Raw genomic sequence first — 25,672 nt, 5'->3', positions numbered from 1 at the left:
CCTCAGTGGTTATTGCAGTTTGTTATATTGGGCGGTAACTGGACACATTTGTAAAGATACAAAACAGTACAAACAATTTATAGTTAAATGGTAATGGTCAGTCTTCCGATCCCGTTCTATCACTGCCCCCCCCCCCCATTGGATTGACCCTGAAGCCTGACACAGACTTATGACCTCAATGGGGTTTGTTGAAAGGTAGGTACTACAGCTACATGCTTTCTGACATTGTCAATGCTAGACAATAGACAACCCCCTGGACCCAACATGTTAAGAACCACCCACTTTAAGGTGGAGTTTTTACAAAGACCACCCCTTTTCTGACTTGGATATGCCGGATTGGCTACAGCAAATTATTAGGGTGTTGTTACTGGATGACAGGCAGGCGGAAACTTGGTAGGACAAGAATTGATTTGGCAAAGTGACTTTTTATTTATCAACTAGTGTCCTCACCCTGCTCTTAACTCTCTGAATGGCTTCACTGCTCTACCTTTATCTTTGTAATTCAGAGTAATGATTCTCCGATACTCCGATAATGATACTGTTTTCCGGTATCTTGCTACTGATTTTACTTGGAACTTCCTTACAGAGAGATAAGAGCACAGCAGTGTGAGGACATTCAGTCTTGCTGCAACTAGCGCACTCACAGCTATGATTACAAACCTCTCCAGGGACAAGGCCTTACACTGGCTGCAGAGAGCACAGCAGTGTGAGGACACCCGCAGGATAATCCCGGAATATAAATCCATATTACACAGTCCTGCTTCTTGCATGCACAAAGCTATGATTACACCGATCTCTAGGGACAATGCCTGACTTTAATTGTGAATGATCAAAACTGATGATGCATTCTATTTGTCTACAAGCTCCACCCCTTGGATTCATTTGCAAGCCAATTAAAATCCCCCCCCCCCCCCCCCCCCAAAAAAAAAAGAGGATTATTCAAAAGATTAAAAATGTTATAAACACTGGAGCCTTTTGTGGTTATTCTTGATGCATTTTATGATGTAATATATTGTTGTCCTTTTAGTTTTCATGGGTTAATCCCTAGTGATTAATTATAGAGAAGAGATCGATTCAACGACTAATTCCGTCATGTTATTCTCCAGTCCAGACAGATGGAAGAATCTTCCCTTCTTTCTTTCCATTCCATCTTATTCCGTGACCACCTACCTGCTCACAGGAGGAGATCATCTATTTTAAATTTCCTTCTATTTACCTTCTATTTTGGTTCCAAAATAAAAGTCGATTACCATGTGCCGCATCGTAGAAGGATATAATGGCGCATCCGCACACGGGAGACATCACTTTCTGCATTGTAAGAAATATCCTTCTGCTTCTCTGGTTTGATTTGATTATCAGAGATTGCTGGAGCTTTCGGATTTCTATGTATGTGAGGAGTAACACTATTTCTGGACATTAATTGACCGTATATATCAGTTTTCTCCTCTGCAGCCTCTATCTGTAATTCTCAGTGGTCTCGGGGCTGGTGACTGGGGACTAGCTGCCATGATGTCTCCCATACACTGAAAGTGGAGGAGAATAGGCTTCATAACTAACTCTCACTCTGCATCATCATCAGGACCATATAGAACATTATTGAAAAGCACTTGGGGTGAGATAGAAACCTACTATTCTCTCCATCAGCCTCTGTATGTGTCCCCGTGTTTCTGCTGTCTCCAAAAAGAATTAGTAGTAACCTATAGGACGTCACAGAGGAGCACTGACCTGTACTAATGTGAATAAAGCACTTGTGGTGAGATAGAAACTTACAGAGGCTGCTGGAGCTATTAGGATGTGTCTTGTGTCTTTCTCTTTCTGTCCTGGAGAATGTACAAAGAAAAAAACAAAACAAACAACAAAGTTTCTTTTGTTCATTAACCTCCTAACTGTCATATATTTTCCAAATTCTGCATCAAAATCCTCTGTTAAAAATATGGGGCAGATCTGTGAAAATCCACACCAAAAACCCAACAGTTTCTTTTTTTTTGGGTGGTGGATATAGGGCTTCTCCCCCCCCCCCTTCCCACAAACACAATAAGGAATATCCCTCTTCAACCTACTTATAATTTCAGTTGCGGGGGGGGGGGGGGGGTGCACATGTATTTTCCTGGCCATAATCTGGTGTATGGACTTACCCCTAGAATGTCGTCGGAGGGGGAGGGGGGCGTTGGTTGGTTGTATTTGGTACAGATTTGAGACCCTTCTAGGCATGGATGGATCTATCATTGGAAGACTTGGCGATTGAGTCACTTACACACTTGGGTACGATTCTCATCCGATTGGCGGTGTGTTCCGGCTGGAACGTCTATGCGGAACACTGAGCAACCAGACCAGAACTCTGTGGGGCACATTTACTAAGGGCTCTGCGGCACTTTGTGATGCACTTTTTTCGGACTGTGCACGTTTTTATGGCTAAAATGGCTTGCACAGATATTGAAGAAGTGTCTGCGATGCGATTGGGTCACACACGACCCTTTTGTGGAGCAGCTTCGCTGGCCTCCGTGCGACACAAATTAGGGGGCGTGCCGACTGATTCCGGCCGAGCGCCATATTTAATTGTCACACGCCCGGTGTTAAAGATGCATCACAAAAATAGATGGTGATCTCTGTAGGACCTGAGCGGGGAAGCGACACATTCATGATATCGGGCGCACGATCGTGGTGAATCGCCGCATGCAGCACTACACACGGACAATGCACTTTCTGTGAATTCGAGCGGCAATGTAAGTAAATGTGCTCCAGTATGTCGGTTCAGTTCCATTTGTCAGCATTCGGGCTGGACTTTCCATCCAGAACACACTGCTAATGTCATGCGAGTTCCACTAGTTCCACTAGTGTGGAAGGAGCCTTATACATAAGACATTGTAAGTAGTGGGGGCCCGAGAGCTTTGAGTTATGTCCTATAGCAAAGCTCAAAGTTGTAGCCACCATTGCACCACAGCTCAAAGGGCCCAGTGTTTGTTTCACATCTCGTTCCCTCTACATGAACCTTTGGTAAATTACCGATCCTTATGTATAATATAGAGAATGGGACTTGGCCCCTTCTCTCCATGGGCTCCATGGCATGCATCTCGCTTATCCTTCTCTCTGCCCCATGCTAGATTGGTGCTCTCACCACTGGTGGCGCTAGTGTGTCATATCTTACCCGTGAAGATAAGTTATGTGGATCTTTTTTCCATTCAGGTGATAGAATCTCAGAATTGGTGACAGGCGCAGTCTTCCATCACATGGGACAAGAATATGAACATTATAAGTACATTAAATACGCTGCATTGTATCTCGCAGTCCTGGCACGCTGCCTGGCATTTTATATGGCAACTTGCTGGATTCTTTATTGTGGTGCATTTTTTATTTTCAAGACGTCCTCATCATAGATGGCTTGTGTTCTAGACAAATAGGCAGTGTCTGGGGAGATTGGGGCTTATTAGTTGTGATGAAAGGTTAATAGCATGTCAGGGTCAGCACGTTCTCTGGTCTGCAACCTGTGACTCTCCAGCTGGGCTCGGACTACAAGTCCCAGCATGCCGTGAGAGTCTCCAGTGTCTGGGGCCTGCTGGGACTTGTAGTTTCACCAAGAATCTATTGGTATTATGGGGTCCAGAATAGCCTGTGGATGAAATTAGTGATGGTTTGTTCGCGAACAAGCCGTCTCTTTCGTGTGAACGTTGGAAGTTGTCTCCCTTGAGTGAGCCAATAGCTCACTACACCCCCCCCCCCCCCCTTAAACCTGATAAAATTATTTTTTTATTAAGTAATCAGAAGAGTTGGCTCTTGGTGAGCTGAGCCTAATTATCCAGCTCACTAAGAAGAGCCGGACTTCCCATCACTAGATGAAATCATTGAATTATTTGCTAGGACCTTCAACCTCACAAACCTGTGGGTAAGATCTGTCGTCTTTCAGTCCTACGTGGTGTCCCCTGGTGTCACTGCTGTTTGTTTCAATGTGTCGCTAGGCTTAAAGTGTACCCAACCTTTCAACAAACTTTGCAGGAGCTGGTAGTCCAGGGTAGGTACATACTACTAAGTCAGCCTATGATTCTCTGTGTGTAAAGTATGAACTGCACACTTATAGGGCATCTTCCACTAGGATGAAGGACTGTATGCAAATGAGCCTGAGGGGCTCCAGGTTTTAATGGAGCCGGGAGCCCCACAGACTCATTTGCATGCATACTTTCATCCTGATGGTAGATGCCCTTTAAAGGGGTTGTCCAGCAGATTTTATGGAGTTGCCTGATTTCACTGTAATGATTGGTGCGGGATCCAGGAGTTGCACCCCCCCCCCCCCCAGTCTAGGACCCATCCTAAACCTGGGCCATTCATTGCTTGTCTTACTACACCCCTAGAGCCGTTGCAAAACTTGGGTTTTGCATGAAACTGGGCAATGTCCCCTTTAACCTTAAGAAAATCATTCAACCCATTCAACTTGGCAGCAACATTACTAGTAATTGATAGGTTTAATACAGCGTAGTAGCAATGTTACTACCCTGTTTCCCCTAAAATAAGACATCCCTCGAAAATAAGACCTAGTACAATTTTGTTCAGGCTTAGAAATATAAGGCCTCCCCTGAAAATAAGACCTAGCTACAGCCATTGCAGCAGCTCCCCCCACGTCATACATTAGTATTAGGAAATCTTTTAGATGCTGTAGAAAGGTGTGAAATGGGGAAGAATTCATGGAAGTAAATCACTGGCTGCTGTGCTGCAAATGTGATACTGGCAGGATAAGGAGGGTCATTTATGGAAAGTGCTTTTACTAAACATGAGAGACTGGGGCCAATGATTCCAATAGAAATACAAGAAATACAGCAGGAAATTCAGAGTTTGGAGAGTCATAAGGATGGTAGAGAAGTTGTATTTTTTTGTTAAATGTAAATTCTTCTTTATGGAAAAATAAGACATCTCCTGAAAATAAGACCTAGTGCCTTTTTAGGAGCAAAAATTTATATAAGACACTGTCTTAATTTCGGGGAAACAGGGTAGTAGTTTTCTAGAATCGATACAACATTACAGCAATGTCCTAGTAATCTATAGAACTGATACAACAGAGATGCAATATTACTAGTGATTTATAGAATCTATATATTGTAGCAGTAAGATTACTAGTAACTAATAGAATGGATACATTGTAGCAGCGATATTACTAGTGATTTATAGAATCTATATATTGTAGCAGTAAGATTACTAGTAACTAATAGAATGGATACATTGTAGCAGCGATATTACTAGTGATTTATAGTATATATATCATGTAGCAATAGAATTACGAGTAACTACGGTAATAGAATCTATACATTGTAGCAGCAGTATTACTAGTAACTTTTAGAATCCATAGAGCACAGCAGGAATATTCCTGGTGATTTATAGGATTGATTCCCTCCTCCGCAGCCTCCAGACCCGCTCTCTGCTACATCTGTACTGATCTTTTTTTTTTTTAAATTTCTCAGTCTTGGGCTTTTCAGGGAAAATGGTCTCCAATGCTTGTATGTGGCCCAGGGGTCATAAGTTACATCGGAATGTGAGATCCGTCCTACTCAGAGGTTCCAGATCCAAGGGAGAGCGATGAATTTTCTTCCATCAATCCGTTTCCACAGCAACCCGCTCCGAGCACCGGGACCGGAATCTCCGTATCTTTACCATATATATAAGATATAACTGTGTAGTAAATATTTGCCGTGTCTAAGGGCAGGAAAAACAGGTGTAACCAGACGGAATTTACAAACCTATAAATTACAATTTAATTTTTTGTAAGATTTGTATTTTTCCTTATTCCGGGTTTCACAAGCAGCCCATGAAGCAATGTTTCTGTATAGAATTTACAACGTGCAATGTATGTTGAAAAATATTTGCGTAACCACTCACCCCGGGCAGTAGAAGGAATGTAGACTACATATATTTTTTTTTTTTTACTATCATTATAATACAAGTTGTTTTGTAACATATTGTACAGTTTTCACTGCTCTGGGCGGAGGAACATTATACTGAAAAAAAAAAATCTATGCGGGTAAGTTACCAAAACAAAGCGCTGAAGTGGAGCTCTATAATGGGTAACAAACAATGGGGCTTTACTAAGGGTCCGTCGGACGCATTTTCATCGCGTTTCGCGATGATTTCCTTTTTTGCTCAGAGTTGCCCCGGGATTTTGGCGCACGCGACCGGATTGCACGTGACAGAAATCGGGGGCGGCTGTCGACAACCCGACAGATTTGGACAACGCGCAGGATTTAACAATTAGAATTGTGCCGCAAGACATGCACTTACAAGAAGCGAGAAGAAGAAGGTGAACTCCGGCGCGGAAGCGACGGATGCAGGAACTCGGGCGCACGAGCTTAGTGAATCACGCCGGACCCCAATCCTTGTCGGACAACTCACCGTGAGATCGCGACAGGCCCAGGTAAGTAAATCTGCCCCAATGTGCTAAATGGGAGTAGCCAGCACAAGAGAACAGGGGGAGGAGAGTATGGGAAAGATGGGCGTGGCTTAACTTTATAGCCCGCCCCCTCCACCACCAAGTGGGCAGGAAATTTTATTGCAGGGTTCTGAAATAATTGAATAGCAAAGATTTATGGTATCATGGAGGAAATCTTCTAAACAGTGCACCCACTAAACTACCATAGGAACTATACTCCCAATAGTCCCCAAATTTTAGTAAAACTTTCAACAAGTTAGGACAGTCAAAGGGAACCTATCAGAAGAAAGTGTTGTCAATCAGCTGATCAAGTTTCTTTAATGGCCCCATGTGGTGGCAACATTTTTCAGCCTCAAAGTACTGTAATTGATGGTCCTGCAGCCAGAGATTTCACTAACCAGATCTCCTGAAGTCCAGCGCATGATGTCGTTCACAAAGGAGGAGGCGTTCAGAGGTGGGGAGAGCTTGACTTCAGTGTTGAACTCTTTTCCTCCTTGACTTCATTCCACTGATTTACATATCCCTTTAAAGCTGATTTTACTGGCTGATCCCACTACACCAGACCATTAAAGAAACCTCATCTGGAAGGTGTAAAGCTTATAGACTGGTATGGGGCCAATTTCTGATGACCGGTTCCCTTTAAAGGAAATCTGCCACCAGGATCGAGAATTATAAACTAAGTCCCCTGTGGCAGGGGACTTGTTTTTACAAAAAATGGCTTTAACATTTATGCAAATGTGTCTGAGGGGCTTGGGGCTTCATTAACCGCTGTGGAACCCATAGCTGGCTTATTTGCATTTTTTTTTTTAATTATTATTTTAATATTTTTTTGTTTTTTTTTTGTAAAAACAAGAGCACAAGAGGCTAAAATAAGAGTAGATCCTGCCAGAGGGGGCACACACCAGTATGTAAATGTGCTTGGTATATAATCCTTGATCAGGCAGCACGGTGGCTTAGTGGTTAGCACTACAGCCTTGCAGCGCTGGGGACTTGGGTTGATGTCCCAGAGTCCACATCTGCAAAGAGTTTGTATGTTCTCTCTGTGTTTGCATGGGTTTTTCTCAGGTTTCCTTCCACACTCCAAAACATACTGGTAGGCTGATTAGATTGTGAGCCCCATTGGGGACAGGGACGGATTTGGCAAAGTTCTCATAGTGGGGAATGCTGGAAGATAAAAGATGTCAAGACTTTGAAGTCATATGTTACATGTGTATGTTATTATGAGTTGGCTTAGTTTGCACAAGAGACTGTGACAAAATATTAATGCATGGTCTTAAAACCTTGACCACACCCACTTCCTAATAAGCCACTCCCCCTTCCACTAAACCGTTCCTCCATTTTGAAGCTATGCCTATACGAATGTCTGAAACAGTTGGTAGTCATTTTGGTGATAATTGAGGTCAACTTAGATGATGTCTTAATGTTGCTACAGCTGTTATGTACCTTGGCAAATCTTAAACCCCTCCCATTTTGAAAACCACACCTCTTACGGCTAAGCCACGCCTTTTGTTCAGACGTGTTCAAAACAGTGGGTAAAACGATTCAACGCATCACGCCTGTTTTTTTTTTTTTTTTACATTTTTTTGTTATTTTTCTGCAATGAATCTGCTCTAGCGGTAATGGTTAAATGAGTGTTGCAGGCGCTTTAACTACTAATGAATAGATCGTTAGCAGTTGAGTGGAAATGTTGAAGTAAATGAGCGCTGCACCTGCTGTTCCATCATCTGGCTGGTACCCGAGGAGAGCGCGCAGCATTTTACACTCTTTCCAGACAAGACCTTTCCTGTTTCCAGTGACTTATCATTTTAGAGAATATTCTAATTAAAAAAAAAATTTATGCTAATGATCATTTTGGTGCACTAGGGGCGGGGCCTCTTATAAAGTGATGCACCCAATTCCTTTTCTTTCTGCTTTATTTGTGAGAGGGCTCTTTCACATTTTGGCGTTTTTTAAAAAAAAATATTTATTTATATATATATTTTTTCATTGATGTGGATCACTGAAGGCAATAAAGGTCTGCAAATAACTGACGCAACATCAGTTTTTTAACATTTTTTTTTTTTTTTTTTTTACTCCTGAGGCTGAAAAAGCAGGCTTGGTGATTTTTCTAAGCAAATGTTAAACCTTTTTAGGGTTTTTTTTTTTTTTTTTTGACAGAGACAAAGCGGAAGAAAAACGGAGACAAAATGCAATTGAAGCAGAACACCAACACCAATTGGATAGAGCCCAGATGGATATCAATGCATTGAATCCAATGAATGCACCAGCCTCTAGTGCAGCGGTTCTCAACCTATGGGTCGTGCCCCCGGCGGGGGTCGCCTAAAGCCATCGGAGCCAAGATTTTATTGCATTTTTTGGCACGAATTTAATATTCATGGTTTGGGGTCACCGCAACATGAGGAACTGTATTGCGGGGTCACAGCATTATAAAGGTTGAGAACCACTGCTCTAGTGCACCAAGATCTAATTCTTGCATAATAATTTGGCGCACAGAGTTTGCCAAATCAGTCCCTGTCCCCAAAGGGGCTCACAATCTCATCAGCCCACCAGTATGTTTTTGGAGTTTTTTTTTTTGGAAGTTATTTGCATAAAAAACCTTAATTGGTGCCAGTTGTTGTTGCTTATTTGTGTTTTTCCCCATAGTTCAGCAATTTAGTTAACAGTCCAGATCCCTACTGCTCCCACATGACCACGTGCGTGTGAATGGGCGTCTCTCGTAGTCATATATGTAGGCATGTCCTTGGATACATGACACAGCATCTTATAAACCCGTGATTGATGGCCGTGGCTTTTGGACCCTCTGAACCGGGAACTATTTTTTCATCATCCGGGCAATTTTTCCATTCTCGTCTCTCTGGCTGCACAAAGCCTCGAGCGTCCACATCCCGGAGAATCTGGGCCAGGAATATCCCCTCTTGCTATAGCGGGACATTAGCTGGTTAATCATCTCTGTTCTTGCCAAGATATATATTTATCAGCCTCGGGCCCCTCATCACTCTGCTTCATGTCTGCAATGTAAAAATTTACTATGAAACACATTCTGAAGATGAAAGTCTATTCGCTTCTTAAAGGAATCGGGGCAGGTGTGCTGCTATTTTTGCAAGAAAGCAGCTGTAATTTTTCAACCATCGGGCAACCCCTTTAAAGGAAACCTACCATCAGAAATCTTAACGATGTGTGACGTAATAGTACGTCACATGTTGTCTGGCAATGTTTGGAGGGGGCAAACGGGTTGAGCCCTCTCTGTACCCGGGTGGTGTTTGCTGCAAATTGCAGCAAACACCCACCAGTAACAGTAACTTTTTAGTATAAAAGTTGATATTAGAAGGGAGGAGGCCATGAATAACAAATATAAGAACTATACCACACTTTCCCGACTTGTGCAATTAACTGGGTGCGACATTTGGGTGATGGGCGTGGCTTCATGTGATAGGGGTGTGGTTTGTGATAAATTGTCCTTGCACCCAAAATTCTGGCGCACAGTTTATACCAACTAAAAGTAGGTCTAAAGTAGGGACCGACAGTCTAATGCTACACTAGAATTCATCATGACCGTGATTAATCTGCTGCAGCAAAAGACTAGTGTTTTCCAGCGGAACCTGAGTCACATTGTTAAATCCCCGCCACAATATGTCTCTTTAAAAATTGCCACCACTTGCCAGTGACTTTCACACTAAATTATATCTATTACGGCAGCTTGGAACCCCAGCAAGTTATTGTGGATAAGGTGCATTACCGGAAGTTGCCAATGAACAAAGGTGGCGCTGTTTTAATAAAATTCCTATATATGTGATTGCCAGGGCCTGCGCAGTCATTCATTAGTCATGGTAACTTCCCATTAAATCCGGAGATAATTATAGGCTGCACTGATTGACGTGACCCTGACCTTGCCTCGCAGATGACTCTTCTCAAAGGCTCTTGTCACAAGCCTCTCTTTCTTCTCTCTTTCTGCTAAATCTGTAATTTATTTTTTTTTCTCGTGGTCGCAGCTTCATGCAGTGGAAGAATGAGCCGTTCATAGTCCGTGCAGAGCGCAGCGGAGGGGAATGCGCCCATTGTTCTACCTGAATGCTCTGCTTTCTGATGCACAGTGTCCCAAAAGATTAGTGTCGCTCACAAATACATGACAGGGGGGGGGAAATAAAAACCCTGCAAAATCTGCTGCCGCTGTATATTCCCAACCTACACAAATAACACTGCGCCTGGGAAACTGTATGGAAGACGCGTCACTCGCCAGAGTCTGTGCATTAATCATAAGCCGGCGACCCCAGAGCTGGATTTACATGCTTGGCTTATGCTGCTCCCTCCTGGGATTGAGCGCCATTTAAAGGGAGATTTTTAATTTTTATTTTTTTCCTTGTAAATTCGACTATTGTTAAATTATGGAAATTTGGTGGACATGGAATTCTTGGCATAGCAATTATTTTAATCTTCTATGCAAAACAACATAATCGCCCTTCCTCATACTCAAGGGACTTGATTGGGAGCCGCCTCCTTTTTAAAATATTCATGATTTGTCATTAATATTTAAAATGTAATCATGTTTTGACTTGGATTAGACCCTGAATTTCCAGCTAATGACCTGTGTCCCATATTCAAAATTCGGGCAAAGTCAAAACCCTGGAACCTGGTGCCCCTTAGTGCCCTGTGTAAGGAGTGGAGTGGCCACTGGTGCAGTGACTCCTGTGCGCATACAGCCTGCCTAATTATTCTTATGGGCCTCTTGAAGGAACTGAGGATAGTCGTCATTACACCTTTTTTGGCTCCACCCCTAATTAAAATATTGAGACGCACCATGGTCATCCCCACCACCACCAGGGCTTGGGGGCAGCTGGATTCCCTTTGGTACCTGAGTGTCTGGCTGAGCTTGGCCTAGGACTCGTCTGGGTCACGGTCACTGGGTAACGCAAGAACAGGCCTCGTCCACGCCGGGCAGGTAGATTTTGCAAGAAAGAGGGAGATGCTGTTGGTGGATGATTGTTCTCTCTGGGGCTCTTCTGATGTAGGTTTCGGGATCCCTGGGTGATGGTCAATGGGGTGCCCTTGATGTTAGCAGTTGGCAGGGATCACGCGGAGACAAGGGATGACGACCATAAATTTACATTTCCTTTATTCCACGGCAACAGACGAAGGGGAGAGCTTAACTGGTTCTAGGTGGCTGTTTGGATAGTGTTCGGCAAAATTTGTTTGCAGCCTGGTATGGAAAGCTTGAGGCTGGAGATGGGGGGGCTGCTTCAATAGCAGGTTTTAGGCAGGTTCTTGGTAGGTCAGGGCGTTCCTGAGGCCCAGTAGCTGCAGGCCATATGGTGAAGTGTATGGTGCTTTAGCACAATCTAAACCAGCAAAAGACCTCTCTCTAGACTGGCCTAGAACCTTCAACCCCAAGGGTTTCCTTGGCAGTGGTCAGTTCAGGGGTTAACCAACCAGAACCTTTTGTAACAGAGGTGATAACCATTACATTCTATCCTATCTAGTAGACATTACACAACTGCCTTACCATTTATAGACAGTAGATGGCGCACAGAGGTGATCAGAGGGACACATAACCTCTAATAGGAGTTTGTAACTGCAACATCCCTGCCAAAGCCGTGTGGTATGAAATCCGACTACAAACCAGCGCTGTGTGTAGTCTGATGCTGAAGTCCTGCTTTAAACTCCATCTACTTGTCCAACCTACAGATTTTAGTAGAGTAAGATGGGAAAATTCCTGCAGGGTCAAGCTACATATAGGATCTGTTTGTATTCTGACATCAAGGAGACACGGTTGTCTGCGTGGGAGCTGTGTACACAATACGGCAGAATGAATTTCATCCCCTAATCGTCGGTGGAAGTGATGATCCTTCAGAATAGAATTTATAGTAAATAATGAAGGGTGGAGTAAATGTGAATTGATGTTTATAATCCTGTAAGCCAAAGCCTGGTGTCGTTATAATTGATTATTACAATCTCTATCCCACCCCGCGCCCCCCTCCAGCAGCCAAAAACAAAACACTACTGAGCAAATGTCACATTTTAGCTCCACATATTATTTTTGCCTCCAAAATAATGAATCTTTTTACCTATGAGACGAATCCTGTGTAATGAGATCTGAAGTCTCGGGATTAATATATGAACAATGTAAACACAAGGAGGACGTTAATATTTAACGAGAGGTCGTCACACTGCCAGATAATGATTCTGGGATTCATTAGACTTTGGCAAAAAATCAAATTAAAGGGGACCTCTCGCCTCTCCGGCCACATCTGCAATGTAAATAATTGTATCCATAACCCCTTTGTGTCGCACCCTTTTTTCGCTCCCCACCCAAAAATATCGGACTTTTTTTCATTTTTCCGTGTACAGAGCTGTGTGAGGGCTTATACTTCTCAGTGGCGTGATTTATTATCCCATGCCGTGTACTGGGAAGTTAAAAAATAATAAAAATAATGCCGAAAATGGAAAGGTGTGTGTGGTTTTTTTTTTTTTTTTTTTATTGGCATGTAAAATGATGCAAAAGTGGCGTTTTGGACATTTGGCCGCCATTTTCCATTATGGGGATCACTGCCGGGAATAACCATTTTTATATTTTTTTGATGGATCTTTGGGACACGACGATATTGGTGATTTGCATTTTTAGCATTATTTTTATTTTATTTTATTTTTTTTTTAACTTTTTTATGATTTAGCCCCTCTAGGGTTCGCTTTTAGCCCTATACAGTCTGATCGTTCCTACCATATACTGCAATACAATTATATGGCAGCGTATGGCCACCTTACACATGAATCATTACAATAAGGCACTGGTACATTGTAACAAATCTGCAGAAATCAGACGCAAAGGTATCATGGCAACTGATCACCGCAACCTGATGATCTGATGGGTAGGGATGATTGAAAACAAGATGGCAGCGCTGGACTTTTACAGCAATCAAAGGGTTAGTGGTGGTTGTTTGCGTTTTTACTATTATGCCGCGGAGCGTGATGAGGAATAAAGGGGTTGGTCACTTTACCTCATGTCCTTGTAATAGTTCTGCTCCGCTTTCCTGATATGTAAAGTGAAGCCTCCTCTCTGTTACCTCATCCTGTCCATAAAATGGCCGCAGATCAAGGATCATGTGATCTCTAACTGTCCGTGAGCAATCGCCCTGCCAGGACTTTTATCTTGCGTTCATGGATATTATCATAAAGTCCTGGCAGGGCGATTGCTCATGGACAGTTAGAGATCACATGATCCTTGATCTGCGGCCATTTTATGGACAGGAATCTCCGGCTGATGAGGTAACAGACAGGAGGCTCCACTTTACATATCAGGAAAGCGGAGCAGAACTATTACTAGATGTATATTAATAATTGCCTAATATTCTGTACGCACATTACAAACAAATGAGGTAACGTGGCCAACCCCTGTAATAATGGTCATATTATTATACAACAGTCGTGTGCTCTTCCTCTGATACCACTTTTTTTTTTTGGGCTTGGATAACATTCTTGGGATATGCCCCCCAAGTGCTCATGTCTGTTTTTATACTTTAACAGTCTGTGAACTGTACTTTATGATCAGGAGGCTGTTACCTATTAGAATAGCACCAGTTACAGGAGACCTTCGGCCACGTGGGTCATAAGAATACGACTGCCATGTTACAAGTGCTGATGGGTCAACCAAGTGCGGTTCAGGAACTTATTGCATATTTGTTTATAGGTTTATTGTAGAACTGTATGCAATCGGCTCCCTCTAGTGGTGGCTTTTAGAAGAAAAAATTTCAATCATTCCAAAGTGTTTATTGGGATTTTAAAGGTTTATGAATCTGAGATTGGATCTGTAGGATTTACATAGCTGGAATAGGCCGGTGCTTCTGACATTGCCCTGAATAGGACCCAGAGATGGAAGTTTCCCCCCACCTTCCAGCCTCCATTGCATATATTTGCGTCTCTGAAACACCTTGGTTAGGTTTGCAAGTGACATATAGGGGCACATTTACTTACCCGTTCCATTGACGCCTCGATCCGGAATGTCCGACAAGGATACGGAGATGCCGCGATTCACTAAGATCGTGCACCCGATATCCTGCATGTGTCGCTTCCCCCGCTGAGATCCGCCAGAGTTCACCTTCTTCTTCCTGGTTCATGTAAGTGCTGATCTTGCGACACAATTTGCTTTTCCGTGGTTTGTCCGAATCAGTCAGGCTGTCCAATGGCCACGCCACCCGGTTTGTGACTCGTGAAAGCAGGCCGCAATCCGATCGTGTGCGCCAAAAACCCGGGGCAATTCAGCGCAAAACGGAAAAATTCTGGTAACACGGCGGACACTTAGTAAATGTGCCCCGTAGTCTATATAGATTTTTTTTTTTTTTTTTTTTTAAGAAATATTAACAATAAACATTCTATTTTTATATCTAAAATGCTGAAATGTTATTTTGTTTGAATTTCTTCATTCCTTCTTTTTGGCGCAGTCTCTTCTCTTCTTCTTCTCTCTGGGCGTCCCTTGTCTCATTAGTCCTGTACACTGATGGTCCTGGGCAGCCGTGCCGGGCACCACTGACTAGCTTTGTGCTGCCATCTGGCAATGCTTGGGGATATAATGTGATATGGCTAGTGGATCCAAGCGGCCGGCGCTGCGCCTGCAGACCTTACATCTGGGTCCTTGCCTCCTGATCCTCCAGGTCCTGCTTTGTATTCATCCCGAAACGTAAAATTAGAGCATTCTAGTCAGACATCGCGGGTTCTCTGCACCTGTCATTCCTGCGGTCGGCCGAGTGCGTCTTAAGGAAAACGTAACGTTTCTGAATACAGAGCAGTCCACAAGGGGATTGTTCAGCATTTCGGGTGTTTTCACCCTCGTCTCCGCTTCGGCCGGTCTCTGAGGAGCCGTCAATATGACTGCGCGGCTGATCACCCGGGACTGGGTCCTGACAGCGGTTCCTGGAGGACTGACTGTTTTCTATTAGATCAATGTCAGTTTTCCTTCTAAAATTGTAAATGCTGCTGACAGCCGAGTGTCGTCCTCCCTCCGGACCGGAGTCCTGAGCGTCAGAGCTGTCCGCTTATCATGAGCCGAAGGAGGTGCGGAGACGGCAAAGAATCCTTGGAATAGGTCCTCAATATCGGATCAGAATCCCTGCAAATCCATCATGATAAACCAGGGACACTTAATCATAAATCCAGGTACTTTGGTAACACCTCCAGTGACCTTCAGGTGACTCATTAGCATAATTTTACAAGTTGATTTTAGAAGGAAGGAGGCCATGGATTACAATCTTCTTATATTTGTTATCCATGGCCTCCTTCCTTCTAATGTCAACTTGTAAAATTATACTAATGAGCCTCAAGGTCATTGGGGGTGTTACTAGAGCACCTCTATGCTGCAGTGTCACGGGCTGTTGAACTGTCTCCCTCTGCAGCCTGCTTTCTCAGCACCCCCCCCTCCCCTTGCCTGCTGTAATCTCACACAATGAGAAGGGGAAGTGCTCATGCACAGTCTTGCATCCTGCAATGCTACAACATGGAGGGGCTCTGGTACCGCCCTTCTGGCTCATTGGCATAATTTTAAAAACTGATTTTTAGGCGGCAGGCGGCCATGGATTACAAAAATAAGATGATTACGGAGTAAGTATTGTGTTTAACTTTGGACTTCCTTTAAAGGACATATACTACCAGGTTGAAGGACTGTAAACCAAGCATTGATCTTCTGGTGTGGGCTCCAGGTTGCAAACTTCATTGACACCTATGGAGCCCGGAGACCCTAATTAGCTTAATGTTAAAATTTTTTTTATTTATTTTAAACCAGAGCATAAGAAGCTAAAATAGCAGATCTTACCAGAGGGGGCACACACCAGCATGTGAGGGCGCTGGGTTTACAACCCTTCATCCTGGTGGTAGATCTCCTTCAAGTTCCCCATTGATACCACTGTGACTTTTCATTAATTCCAGGTGGTCTCACTCAGCTCCACTTTCCCTCTCCTCTGTCCTGGAATGGGGTGGGAGGAGGATTCCCCCGCTATGACGGCTGCTATCACTCGTGTCCGGATTGCCTCCCTCTCTCAGACAATACTGGCTCTCCTCCAGCTCCTGATAATCTGCGGGAATTTATTCAATTCCTCTCATAACCTGGGCTGGAATCCAGATTTTTAGAATATTTTTCATGGAAAAAAAAAATTGTAGTGTATTATTGCAGTTTCCCTTTTGCATGAGTCATCTCTATGGATTTGTTACATCCTCGTAGATTCGTGTATACGGGCGGCCATTGTCTTCCTGCTTCAATAGAATATGATTGAAAATTTAGATTTTAAATGAATTTAAAGGCCCCCGGCTACAATGTATCGTCTATAAAACTAGTCTTCTCATATGGGAAAGTGACACCTTAGGGGCCCCCTAAGCGTTTTGGGCCCGGTTGCCACCGCACCCACTGATCCCTCATGTTACGCCCCTGCTCATCAGTGGGATTACAAGTAGCTTGTGACTCTGTAACACCAAAGGGGGACATTGTATCATCTTAAATTGTCGCTCTGGATCCTTGTCCTGGGGTGAATTGGACCAATATGACACCGCTACCTACCTGCCTGTACACCCATCTCCCTCTCCGTGCCCCCCACCACCTAATTTGGGACACATTTTCATACTTTCCGCCACCTTGACTCCTGAGCATGAAAAACCAGACACATTAGATGTTTCCTTATCGCCTCTAAGTAGCGCCCCTTATCCCACGCCCCTAAACTGCTGATTTTTATGTGGGATTTGCATAATGTCTCCCCTTTTTGGACCAGAACTAGCCACATTTATTAGAATTGTCAATAAACATTGAGGACGGTCCCAGCAAAATCATAACTTTTGCCAATTCTATGAATGGTGAATAACAAGGCCATGGGGAGCTACAGTGGCGGCCATGTTGGTTTGTTGTTTGTTGTATCTTCTTAGTTTATTGAGGTCTTTTTACTAGCCATTTAAAAAAAAAAAAATGGTCTAGATCTCCAGTTCTGTATTTTACAGAACCACAAGCCTGGTGATATCTGAAAGATGAGATTCTTAGCTTTAATATGACACCAGTACTATAAGTGCTATAGAACAGCTTTTAAGGGAAGCCTCTTAACTTGACTCATTTTGGGTAAAATATGACCCTTCTCAGCTCATATGAAGAAAAAAAAAAATTTTATTCATTTTTTTTTTTTTTGACAAAAGCTGGCGAATAATGCAGCCATAAAGAACCAATCAGAGGATCTACTTCAGTAAGTAGATTCCCATTGGTAGGTTTCCTATAAATATTATTTTTTGCAATCAAAATTAGATGATGGACCTTGTATAATACACCAGTGTGTATAATATATATCCGCCGTCCATGGGGCCCAGTCTTGCAGTTGGGACCTTGACTTCAGTGTATATTTCGGATGCCTCCCTCTCTTGTTCCTTGTCTTGCCCTCAGCCCTTTGTTGTGCTTGTCACATCTTCCCTGTGACCGCGGAAATCTCCGGCTTCTCCATTTAATAGGATTATTTGCCTGAGGGCGGCTCTGAGACATTCATGTCCCTGTGGAAGCGGCCATTGTTGTATGTCTTATGTCTGTAATATAAAGAGGCGCAGTCTGGTGGAAATACTTCCAGGAATCAAATTCTCCAGTTTTTAGGCTCTTAAACTTTTTATTTTAACCCTTTTATACTCTGAAGTACCATGTCCCTTAAAGGAAATCTACCATCATGATAATCTAGGGGAACTTGCACATAGATCCAGGCAGTGGGACTGTGCTAATGTTCTTATATTTGTTATCCATGGCCTCCTTCCTTTTAAAATCAACTTTTATAATTATGCTAATGAACCCCAATGGCTATGGGAGGCGTTTTTAGGAGCCTTTCCATGCTGTAGCTTCACAAGCTGTCACACTGTCTCGCCCACCACCTGGTGTAATCTCATGCAGTGCTTCTGCACAGTGTAACAGTTCGTGAAGATTACCACAGAGACGGTACTGAAGTGTCCCTGGTTTATCATGATGGATTTGAATGAATTCCTTTTAAGTGAACATTTTACCGCAACTGTGTCCAAAAACGAAATTATAAGAAATATTCAGTCCCTGTCCCCAATGGGGCTCACAATTTAATCAACCTACCAGTATGTTTTGGAGTGCGGGAGGAAACCGGAGGACACCCACACAAACACAGAGAGAACATACAAACTCTTTGCAGATGTTGACCTGGATAGGACATGAACCCAGGACCCCAGCACTGCAAGGCTGTAATGCTAACCACTGAACCAACCATGCTGCCCTTATAATAATGAAATAAATCTGTGAACAAAACTTCGACCAATAAATGAAACTTTGTGACCAATTTTAGTTGGTGAGTTTTCAAAGTCTTCTGTCTATGTTGTGTATGTCGGTGTCAGTCTTTACTGCGGCTCTTTCATTCTGTTCATGATCTAAGACGCTCCGTATAAGCTGTGATTAATCAAATGGAGGAGTTTTTTTTTATCATAAATCTGAGTTTTTGATGTGGCTTTAGTCCATAGAAAATGCTCGAATTTTGGCAGCGGGACGGCGATCCTCTCCCGGCCAGATGTAGATGCAGGCAATGCTCACACTGATCCAGCACGGGATCATCATTTCTGCTCTGATTCACCCATCACTTATGTGGATGTTCTGCAAATACCGGAACGGAGCTGATACATTTTATGTGTTTGATTTCAAGATCTGTGGTTTTCACTGAGCCACAAGCAAATACAGAAGAGAAGCCATGATATCAGATGTGGGGGTTGGGGGAGATACTCTGCTGAATGCAAAAGCTGTGCAATAGTCTGCAGGAGTCTGATCCTGGAAAAGTCGATGGTACTTGCCGAGGAAGAACACATTTTCAAGCTCCTTTGAACTTGGACACAACCTATGCTGTGCTTGTTTGTCACTCCTTGTGTTACCCCCATGACCCTAAATGCTCTTCGGTAATATGGAAGCACGGCGGCTCAGTGGTTAGCATTACAGCCTTCCAGCGCTGTGGTTCTAGGTTCAAGTCCTATCCAGATCAACATCTGCAAAGCGTTTGTATGTTCTCTCCGTGTTTGCGTGGGTTTCCTCCGGGTCCTCCGGTTTCCTCCCACACTCCAAAACATACTGGTCGGATGATTAGATTGTGAGCCCCATGGGGACAGGGACTGATGTGACAAGCTTTGTGCAGCGCTGCAGAATCTGTGTGTGCTATATAACTAAAGGAATTATTAATAATCATATGAAGAACATCTCCATTATTTACTATTACTTAGTAGGGAACCACTTACAGAGCAGTCCATGACTGATGGAGCATATAAGTATTAGAGTTCCCCCCCCATGACACCCCAATCAATGAAAGGGCACCAATCCACTGATTCTGACACCGATGGAATTTTTTTCCTAGCCCACACCATTCCCGAACAATTGGCGTTGTAAGTTTTGGCACACAGTATGCTAATTAGGCTCCTTACTGGCAAGTGGGTGGTCTTCAGCTGGCACCAATCACCTGGCAGTGTTATTGGAACGCTGGATACAAAAACTAAAGACAATGATTTACAGGGAATGGTTTCGGCTGGAGATAAAATTCCAAAAGCGCTGCAATCAGCAGAGCGACCCCTATTCTATGATGTAACTAACCAGTAATGTTGGGTGGTGTGAAAGAATCTTTTAACAAGATTAAAGACTTGTCCTGGTTCATTCACAAATCTCTTGTTTTATTACCTAGACCCATGGATAGCTCGTTACTTCAAAATCCATCCATCCACAATCCATCTATCTACTAAAAACAGCGCCATCCATGGCAATGGGTTGTGTCTGGTATTGCACCTCAATTCTGATAAAGTAAATGCTGCTGAGCTGCAATACCATGAACATCCTCTAGACAGGCGTGGTGCTGCTTTGGGGACATTGCTTTCTTTTGGGATTATATTTTGAGAAGGAGATCACATTGGATCACATTACTCCTCCCATGAACTTCCATGACAGATCTGGGGCAGGAGGGCTGAACCCTGACCTCAGCTTCTCCTTTACTGTACAATTGACATGGTTCATCTATAATTAATGTAAAGTACAGTAAATTTTAGCCTGTAAGGGCACAGTATGAGAAGTGTAATGTAAAGCTGCCTAGATTCTCGGTATCTGAAAGGTTTGAGGTAGGTCCACATGCCTTAAAGGGGTTTACCACAGCACGGAATATTGTTTATAGTAAAATGTGCACCACAACTATAAAAATTACTGTAATCCCATGTATTCAATGCTTTTATCCCTAGATATTAGAGAGTTAATGTTAGAATAGCGCCCCCTGCTGTTTCTAAAAGCAGCCATACTCTGTCCACCCCAGGTAGACCCAAATGCTTGGTCTTGCTTACTCCAGTATTTGAAGGGATCTCGAATATTCTACTTCCAGGGTCCTTCTGCATTCTAAGTGGAAAGAGACTGAGCATGTGTGTCCACCTCTGCAAAATTTACTTAGGTGGTCACAGATAGTAACAGAAAGAGCTGGGATAGAAATAGAAATGTGGGTAGATTACGTATGTTGCATGCATATGTACTTATATTTGTAATTATAGTTTATTTTGTTGATTTAATCTTTTGTTTGTTATGGATGTTGTGCCAGGGAGGAGATGGCTGCAAATGTGATGTAACTTCTGACTATTCTTAAAGCTTTGGGAATGTCTTCTAGAACAAGGCCAGCTAGGATCCGTTGTGAAGTTAAAATTACTTTATAGGGGTGTACCTGTGTGACCTCACATGACCATGAATGTATAACGAGCCGTGCACCTGTGTGACCTCACATGACCATGGATGTATAACAAGCCGTGCACCTGTGTGACATCACATGACCATGAATGTATAACGAGCCGTGCACCTGTGACATCACATGACCATGGATGTATAACAAGCCGTGCACCTGTGTGACATCACATGACCAGGGAACGGTTTTATTTGCAGGAAGTAAACCATGAAGCTTCCTATAGAATGACACCAAGCAGAGATCTAGAATCGGGTTTCCTATCCAAGCACAATTTATTTAATAGTATGGAGACAAAGTTGAAACAATGTATCAGTAGTAAGATACCATCTGAGAACAATCTTATAAAAAAAAAAAAAAAAAAAAATCTACCACCAGGATGAAGGATTGTAAACCCAGCACTGACATACTGTGTGCCCCCTCTAGCAGGATCTTTTAGCTTCTTATGTTCTTATGCCCTGTGTGTTTTTTTTTTTTTTATGGATTTTAAAATTATGCAAATGAGGGTAAAGGGCTCCAGACTCCATAAATTTTAATAGAACCTGGAGCCGCTCAGGCTCATTTGCATAATATTTAAAGCCTTTTTTTTTTTTTTTTTTCCTTAAAGGGAACCTACCACCACAGACGGACGAGGGCGCGCAGCTACGCGGAGCTGCACGCCGAAGATGGGTGAGTAGGAGGGGTAAAGTGGCTACCGGGGTGTGGAGTAGCCGCCTTGTGTAATCTCAGATGCGGCTACTCCGTGCCCCAGTAGCCGCATAAGTAAATTTGAATATATGTGTAATAAAAGTTATCAAAAAAGTGCAGGGACGTGAGGATTAGCCCTTAAAAGGGCTCTCCTCACGTCCCATTGATCCACCTACCACCCAATCTACCTTTTCCCCTAGCGTCCCCCATGACGGCCCCACATGAAGGATGACCCTTGACCCTGCAGGGACAGGAAGCGGAGAGGTTAAAACACCCCCCCCTGCATCCACATACCAGTGGCTTCCTGTCCCTACACGGGCAGGGAGTGGAGAGTACTCCTCCGGTCTCCGCCATGTGGGACTGTATGGGGGAGTTTTCTTGTGTATAGGAGCGGGTACTTGCCTTCATCCTCGGAGACTTGGGATCGCGATCAGCGCCGTGCCTCCTCTTCCTGGTCCCACGAAGTCTCCAGCCGGCTCTGCCTGCGGCTCCGGGAAGCCAAAGACACCCGGCGCCGCCATCTTGGTGCTCCCGGCCACGTGTCGGGAGCGTGATGACAACTTCCGGTGGGCCGCGTCTCACCGGAAGTGACGTTCCGGATCTTGAAACCGGCGCAGGGCGCCAAAAAATTTAAAAAAAAAAAAAAAAATGGCGCACGCTGATCTGAGGTCTACAGAATCACTCGTGACGCCAGCGCTGGTCGACCTGCACGCTGCTCTGAGGTCTATAGGATTACATCAGCGGTGACTCGGTCGTGACACTCCTAAACAGTGGGTGCAAGGTACTTTGTCAGGTCTATGACCTTAATGTTGCTGTATAATGTCTAAATTGCCTTATTCTGTTATGCAGGTGCAGCTTTAATCGGCAAAAACTCTGTATAAGGTCAGGTTTTGTCTTCTTGTAGTACATGTTATGTTTGGAAATTTCTAAATGCGTGATACTCTGTTTAGATTGAAGGCATGGAATCCCTGATTATGGATGTGACATTACCAGAACCCCCGCCTATAACTCCTGTGAGTGGTTTCGGGGATATCTGGGGGGACGGGGGGATTATCCTCCTTTACCGAAAAGATCTCTGTAAATTCCTGGTCTCCTTCTCTCTTAGCAGGATACTAAGGAGAAGGAGAAAACTAAAGAGGTGGAAAGGAAAAAAGCGTCTTCAAAGAGATGCAATATGTGTTATAATAAACTGTCTCCTAATTATAAAAAGACAATCTGCAAGGAATGTATTGATGGGTTGATGCGAGAGGAAAGAACGTCATTTATGGATGAAATGAAGGGATTCATTAAGAGTGAGATTCAGTCATCAGTGTCTTCATCCATGTCTGCATTGATTCCGCAGTTACAACCACCTTGCAAAAGACCCAGAGTGGTAGAATCCCTTTCAGAATCAGATTCTGAGGGCGAACAGGCATCCACATCAAATGTAGAATTATTTGAAATGGAACCACCTCCCTCTTCCTCGGCATGTAAAATGGAATCAAAATATATGTTTCTGTCTGAAGATTTAGATGCGCTACTAAAAGCCGTACGAGATACGCTTAAGATCGAGGATGTTGAAGAATCCAAATCAGTTCAGGATGAACTCTTTGGTATTCTAAAAGCAAAAAGAAGGAGAGTATTTCCAGTAAATGAAACCCTAAAACAGTTAATCTTAGAGGAGTGGAGAGAGCCAGAAAACAGGATTTCAGTATCCCGAGAGTTTAAGAACCGTTTAATATTTGATGAGCAGGATTCTCGCCTATGGGATAACCCCCCTAAGGTAGATATTCAGGTAACCAAAATTGCAAAAAAGACGGATCTTCCTTTTGAAGATGCGATACAATTGAAGGATCCATTAGATAGGAAGGCAGACAGCTTGTTGAAGAAAACCTGGGAGGCTAGTATGTTAAACCTTAAAGCCAATATAGCAACAACATCGGTGGCTCGTACAATGTTCTTCTGGTTGTCGGAGTTGGAAAACCATATTAGAAGTGGAACCCCGAGGGATGTCATCCTGGATACATTGCCAACTTTGAAATCTGCAACGGCGTTTATAGCGGACGCATCAGCAGAAGGAGTGAGGTTTAGCGCAAAGGAAGGCGCCCTCTCAAATGCTACCAGACGTACACTATGGTTGAGACAATGGAGTGGGGATTTCCGTTCCAAATCCAAATTGTGTGGTATTCCGTTTCAGGGAGAATATGTGTTCGGACCAGATCTAGATGCTATTCTAGAGAAGGCTGCAGACAAGAGAAAAGGGTTTCCAGAAACAAAGTCTTTTCCAAAGAAACAACCCTTTCGTGAGCCAAGAGAAAGGAAATTTCCTTATAAAGGAAAAGGCAAGCAAGGGAGATGGAGCTATTCCAAAGGAGGAAAAGGAAGAGGTTTTCTCCTCGGCTCTAGCAACACATCTCAGCCGTTCAGAAAGCAATGACGCCAGAGTGGGGGGAAGACTCCTAAGGTTCTATCAACAGTGGGCACAGATAACGTCAAACCCCTGGGTCCTGAATCTGTTGGAGAATGGCTACAAATTGGAGTTAACAGCCCTTCCTCCCAAAAAATTTGTAATAACAAAGCTGCAGAATCGATCTCTTTCTCTTCAGCTATGGCAGGAAGTCATGAAACTTCAAGAGATGGGTGTTGTAGTACCAGTACCAAGGAGTGCAAAATTGACCGGACATTACTGCCCCTTGTTTCTGATAAAGAAGCCCAATGGCTCCTTCCGACTAATTTTCAATCTAAAATCACTAAACAAATTCATCCTCTACAGAAAATTCAAACTGGAAAAAATCAGTTCAGCTACCAACCTCATCCCTCATCAGGCATTCCTATGTACAATAGATCTGAAAGATGCCTATTACCATGTTCCCATTTGTCAGCAGTCCCAAAAGTATCTCAGATTTGCGATCCTCTCTCCAACAAAGGAAATCTGCAAGTTCCAATACAGGGCCTTACCATTCGGGGTCTCATCAGCCCCAAGGACTTTCTCAAAAATTTTAATAGAAGTAATAGCCCATCTGAGAATGGAAAACGTCAAGATCATTCCATATCTGGATGACCTACTAATAATTGGGACTACGGAAGAAGAGTTGATCTCACACAGGGATCTAACTATTTCAACCCTGCAACAACTGGGATGGATCATCAATTGGGAAAAGTCCAATCTTATTCCCAACAGAGTAACTGTTTTCCTGGGTATACAACTAAATTCCAGTCTCCAGATGTCCTTCCTACCAGAGGAAAAAAGGAGCCTTATGATTCAAAAAATGCTGTTATTTCTGCAACGTCAGTCTTGCACAATAAGAGAGGCTATGAAGGTGTTGGGGCATCTGACCGCCTGCATAGGAGCAGTCCAATGGTGCCAGAGTCATACAAGGACCTTTCAGAGTTGGATTCTATCATCCTGGGACAAGGATCCCTCACACCTAGATCAAAAGATCCAACTACCTCCATCCATAAAGTCATCCCTAGTATGGTGGACAGAGGAAGATCATCTGAAAAAGGGAGTTCACTGGTTTCCTTGGCCAATTAAGATCATTCAGACGGATGCAAGTCTGTCAGGATGGGGAGCATATCTGGAAGGAAGGTATCTTCAAGGGCAATGGTCCTTGACGACTCAAAAACGATCCTCAAACCATCGAGAGTTGAAGGCGGTCTGGGAAACACTAAGGGGAGCTTCTCAATATCTGAAAGACTCCCATATCAAAGTCTACTCAGACAATGTGACGACGGTAGCCTATCTCCGCCATCAAGGGGGCACCAGGAGTCAGGACCTGTTGCATCTATCAAGAAAAATTTTCACTTGGGCAGAGAACAACATTTTGTCTCTAACAGCTATACATTTAAAAGGAAGTCAGAATGGAATAGCAGACTTCCTGAGTCGGAGGGTGATAGACCATCACGAATG

General features: G+C 43.5%; 2 protein-coding genes across 6 annotated transcripts in view; both read left to right on the top strand.

Moving 5' to 3' along the window:
- Window positions 1–25,672, top strand: part of NEDD4L (NEDD4 like E3 ubiquitin protein ligase) — a 219,467-nt gene that overhangs the window by 13,547 nt on the left and 180,248 nt on the right. The window lies entirely within an intron of this gene.
- Window positions 22,463–24,369, top strand: LOC140064565 (uncharacterized). 2 transcript variants are annotated; one of them, XM_072111718.1, is made up of 3 exons: window positions 22,463–22,665; window positions 22,734–22,796; window positions 22,892–24,369. In XM_072111718.1, the coding sequence occupies exons 2-3, from the start codon at window positions 22,743–22,745 to the stop codon at window positions 24,197–24,199; spliced, it is 1,362 nt and encodes a 453-aa protein (XP_071967819.1). In that variant the 5' UTR covers window positions 22,463–22,665; window positions 22,734–22,742; the 3' UTR covers window positions 24,200–24,369. The 2 variants fall into 2 exon arrangements, with proteins under 2 accessions (XP_071967819.1, XP_071967739.1); XM_072111638.1 differs by having other exon boundaries at window positions 22,463–22,796.

The sequence above is a fragment of the Engystomops pustulosus genome, chromosome 1 (genome assembly GCF_040894005.1).
Source record: "Engystomops pustulosus chromosome 1, aEngPut4.maternal, whole genome shotgun sequence".
Taxonomy (NCBI): domain Eukaryota; kingdom Metazoa; phylum Chordata; class Amphibia; order Anura; family Leptodactylidae; genus Engystomops; species Engystomops pustulosus.
This window is presented reverse-complemented; position numbering and strand designations above follow the sequence as displayed.

Coding starts and splice junctions, on each gene's coding strand:
- LOC140064565 (XM_072111718.1), top strand. CDS start 22,743: ATGGAATCCCTGATTATGGATGTGACATTACCAGAACCCCCGCCTATA. Junction 22,797..22,891: donor AACCCCCGCCTATAACTCCT/GTGAGTGGTTTC, acceptor CTCTCTTAGCAG/GATACTAAGGAGAAGGAGAA.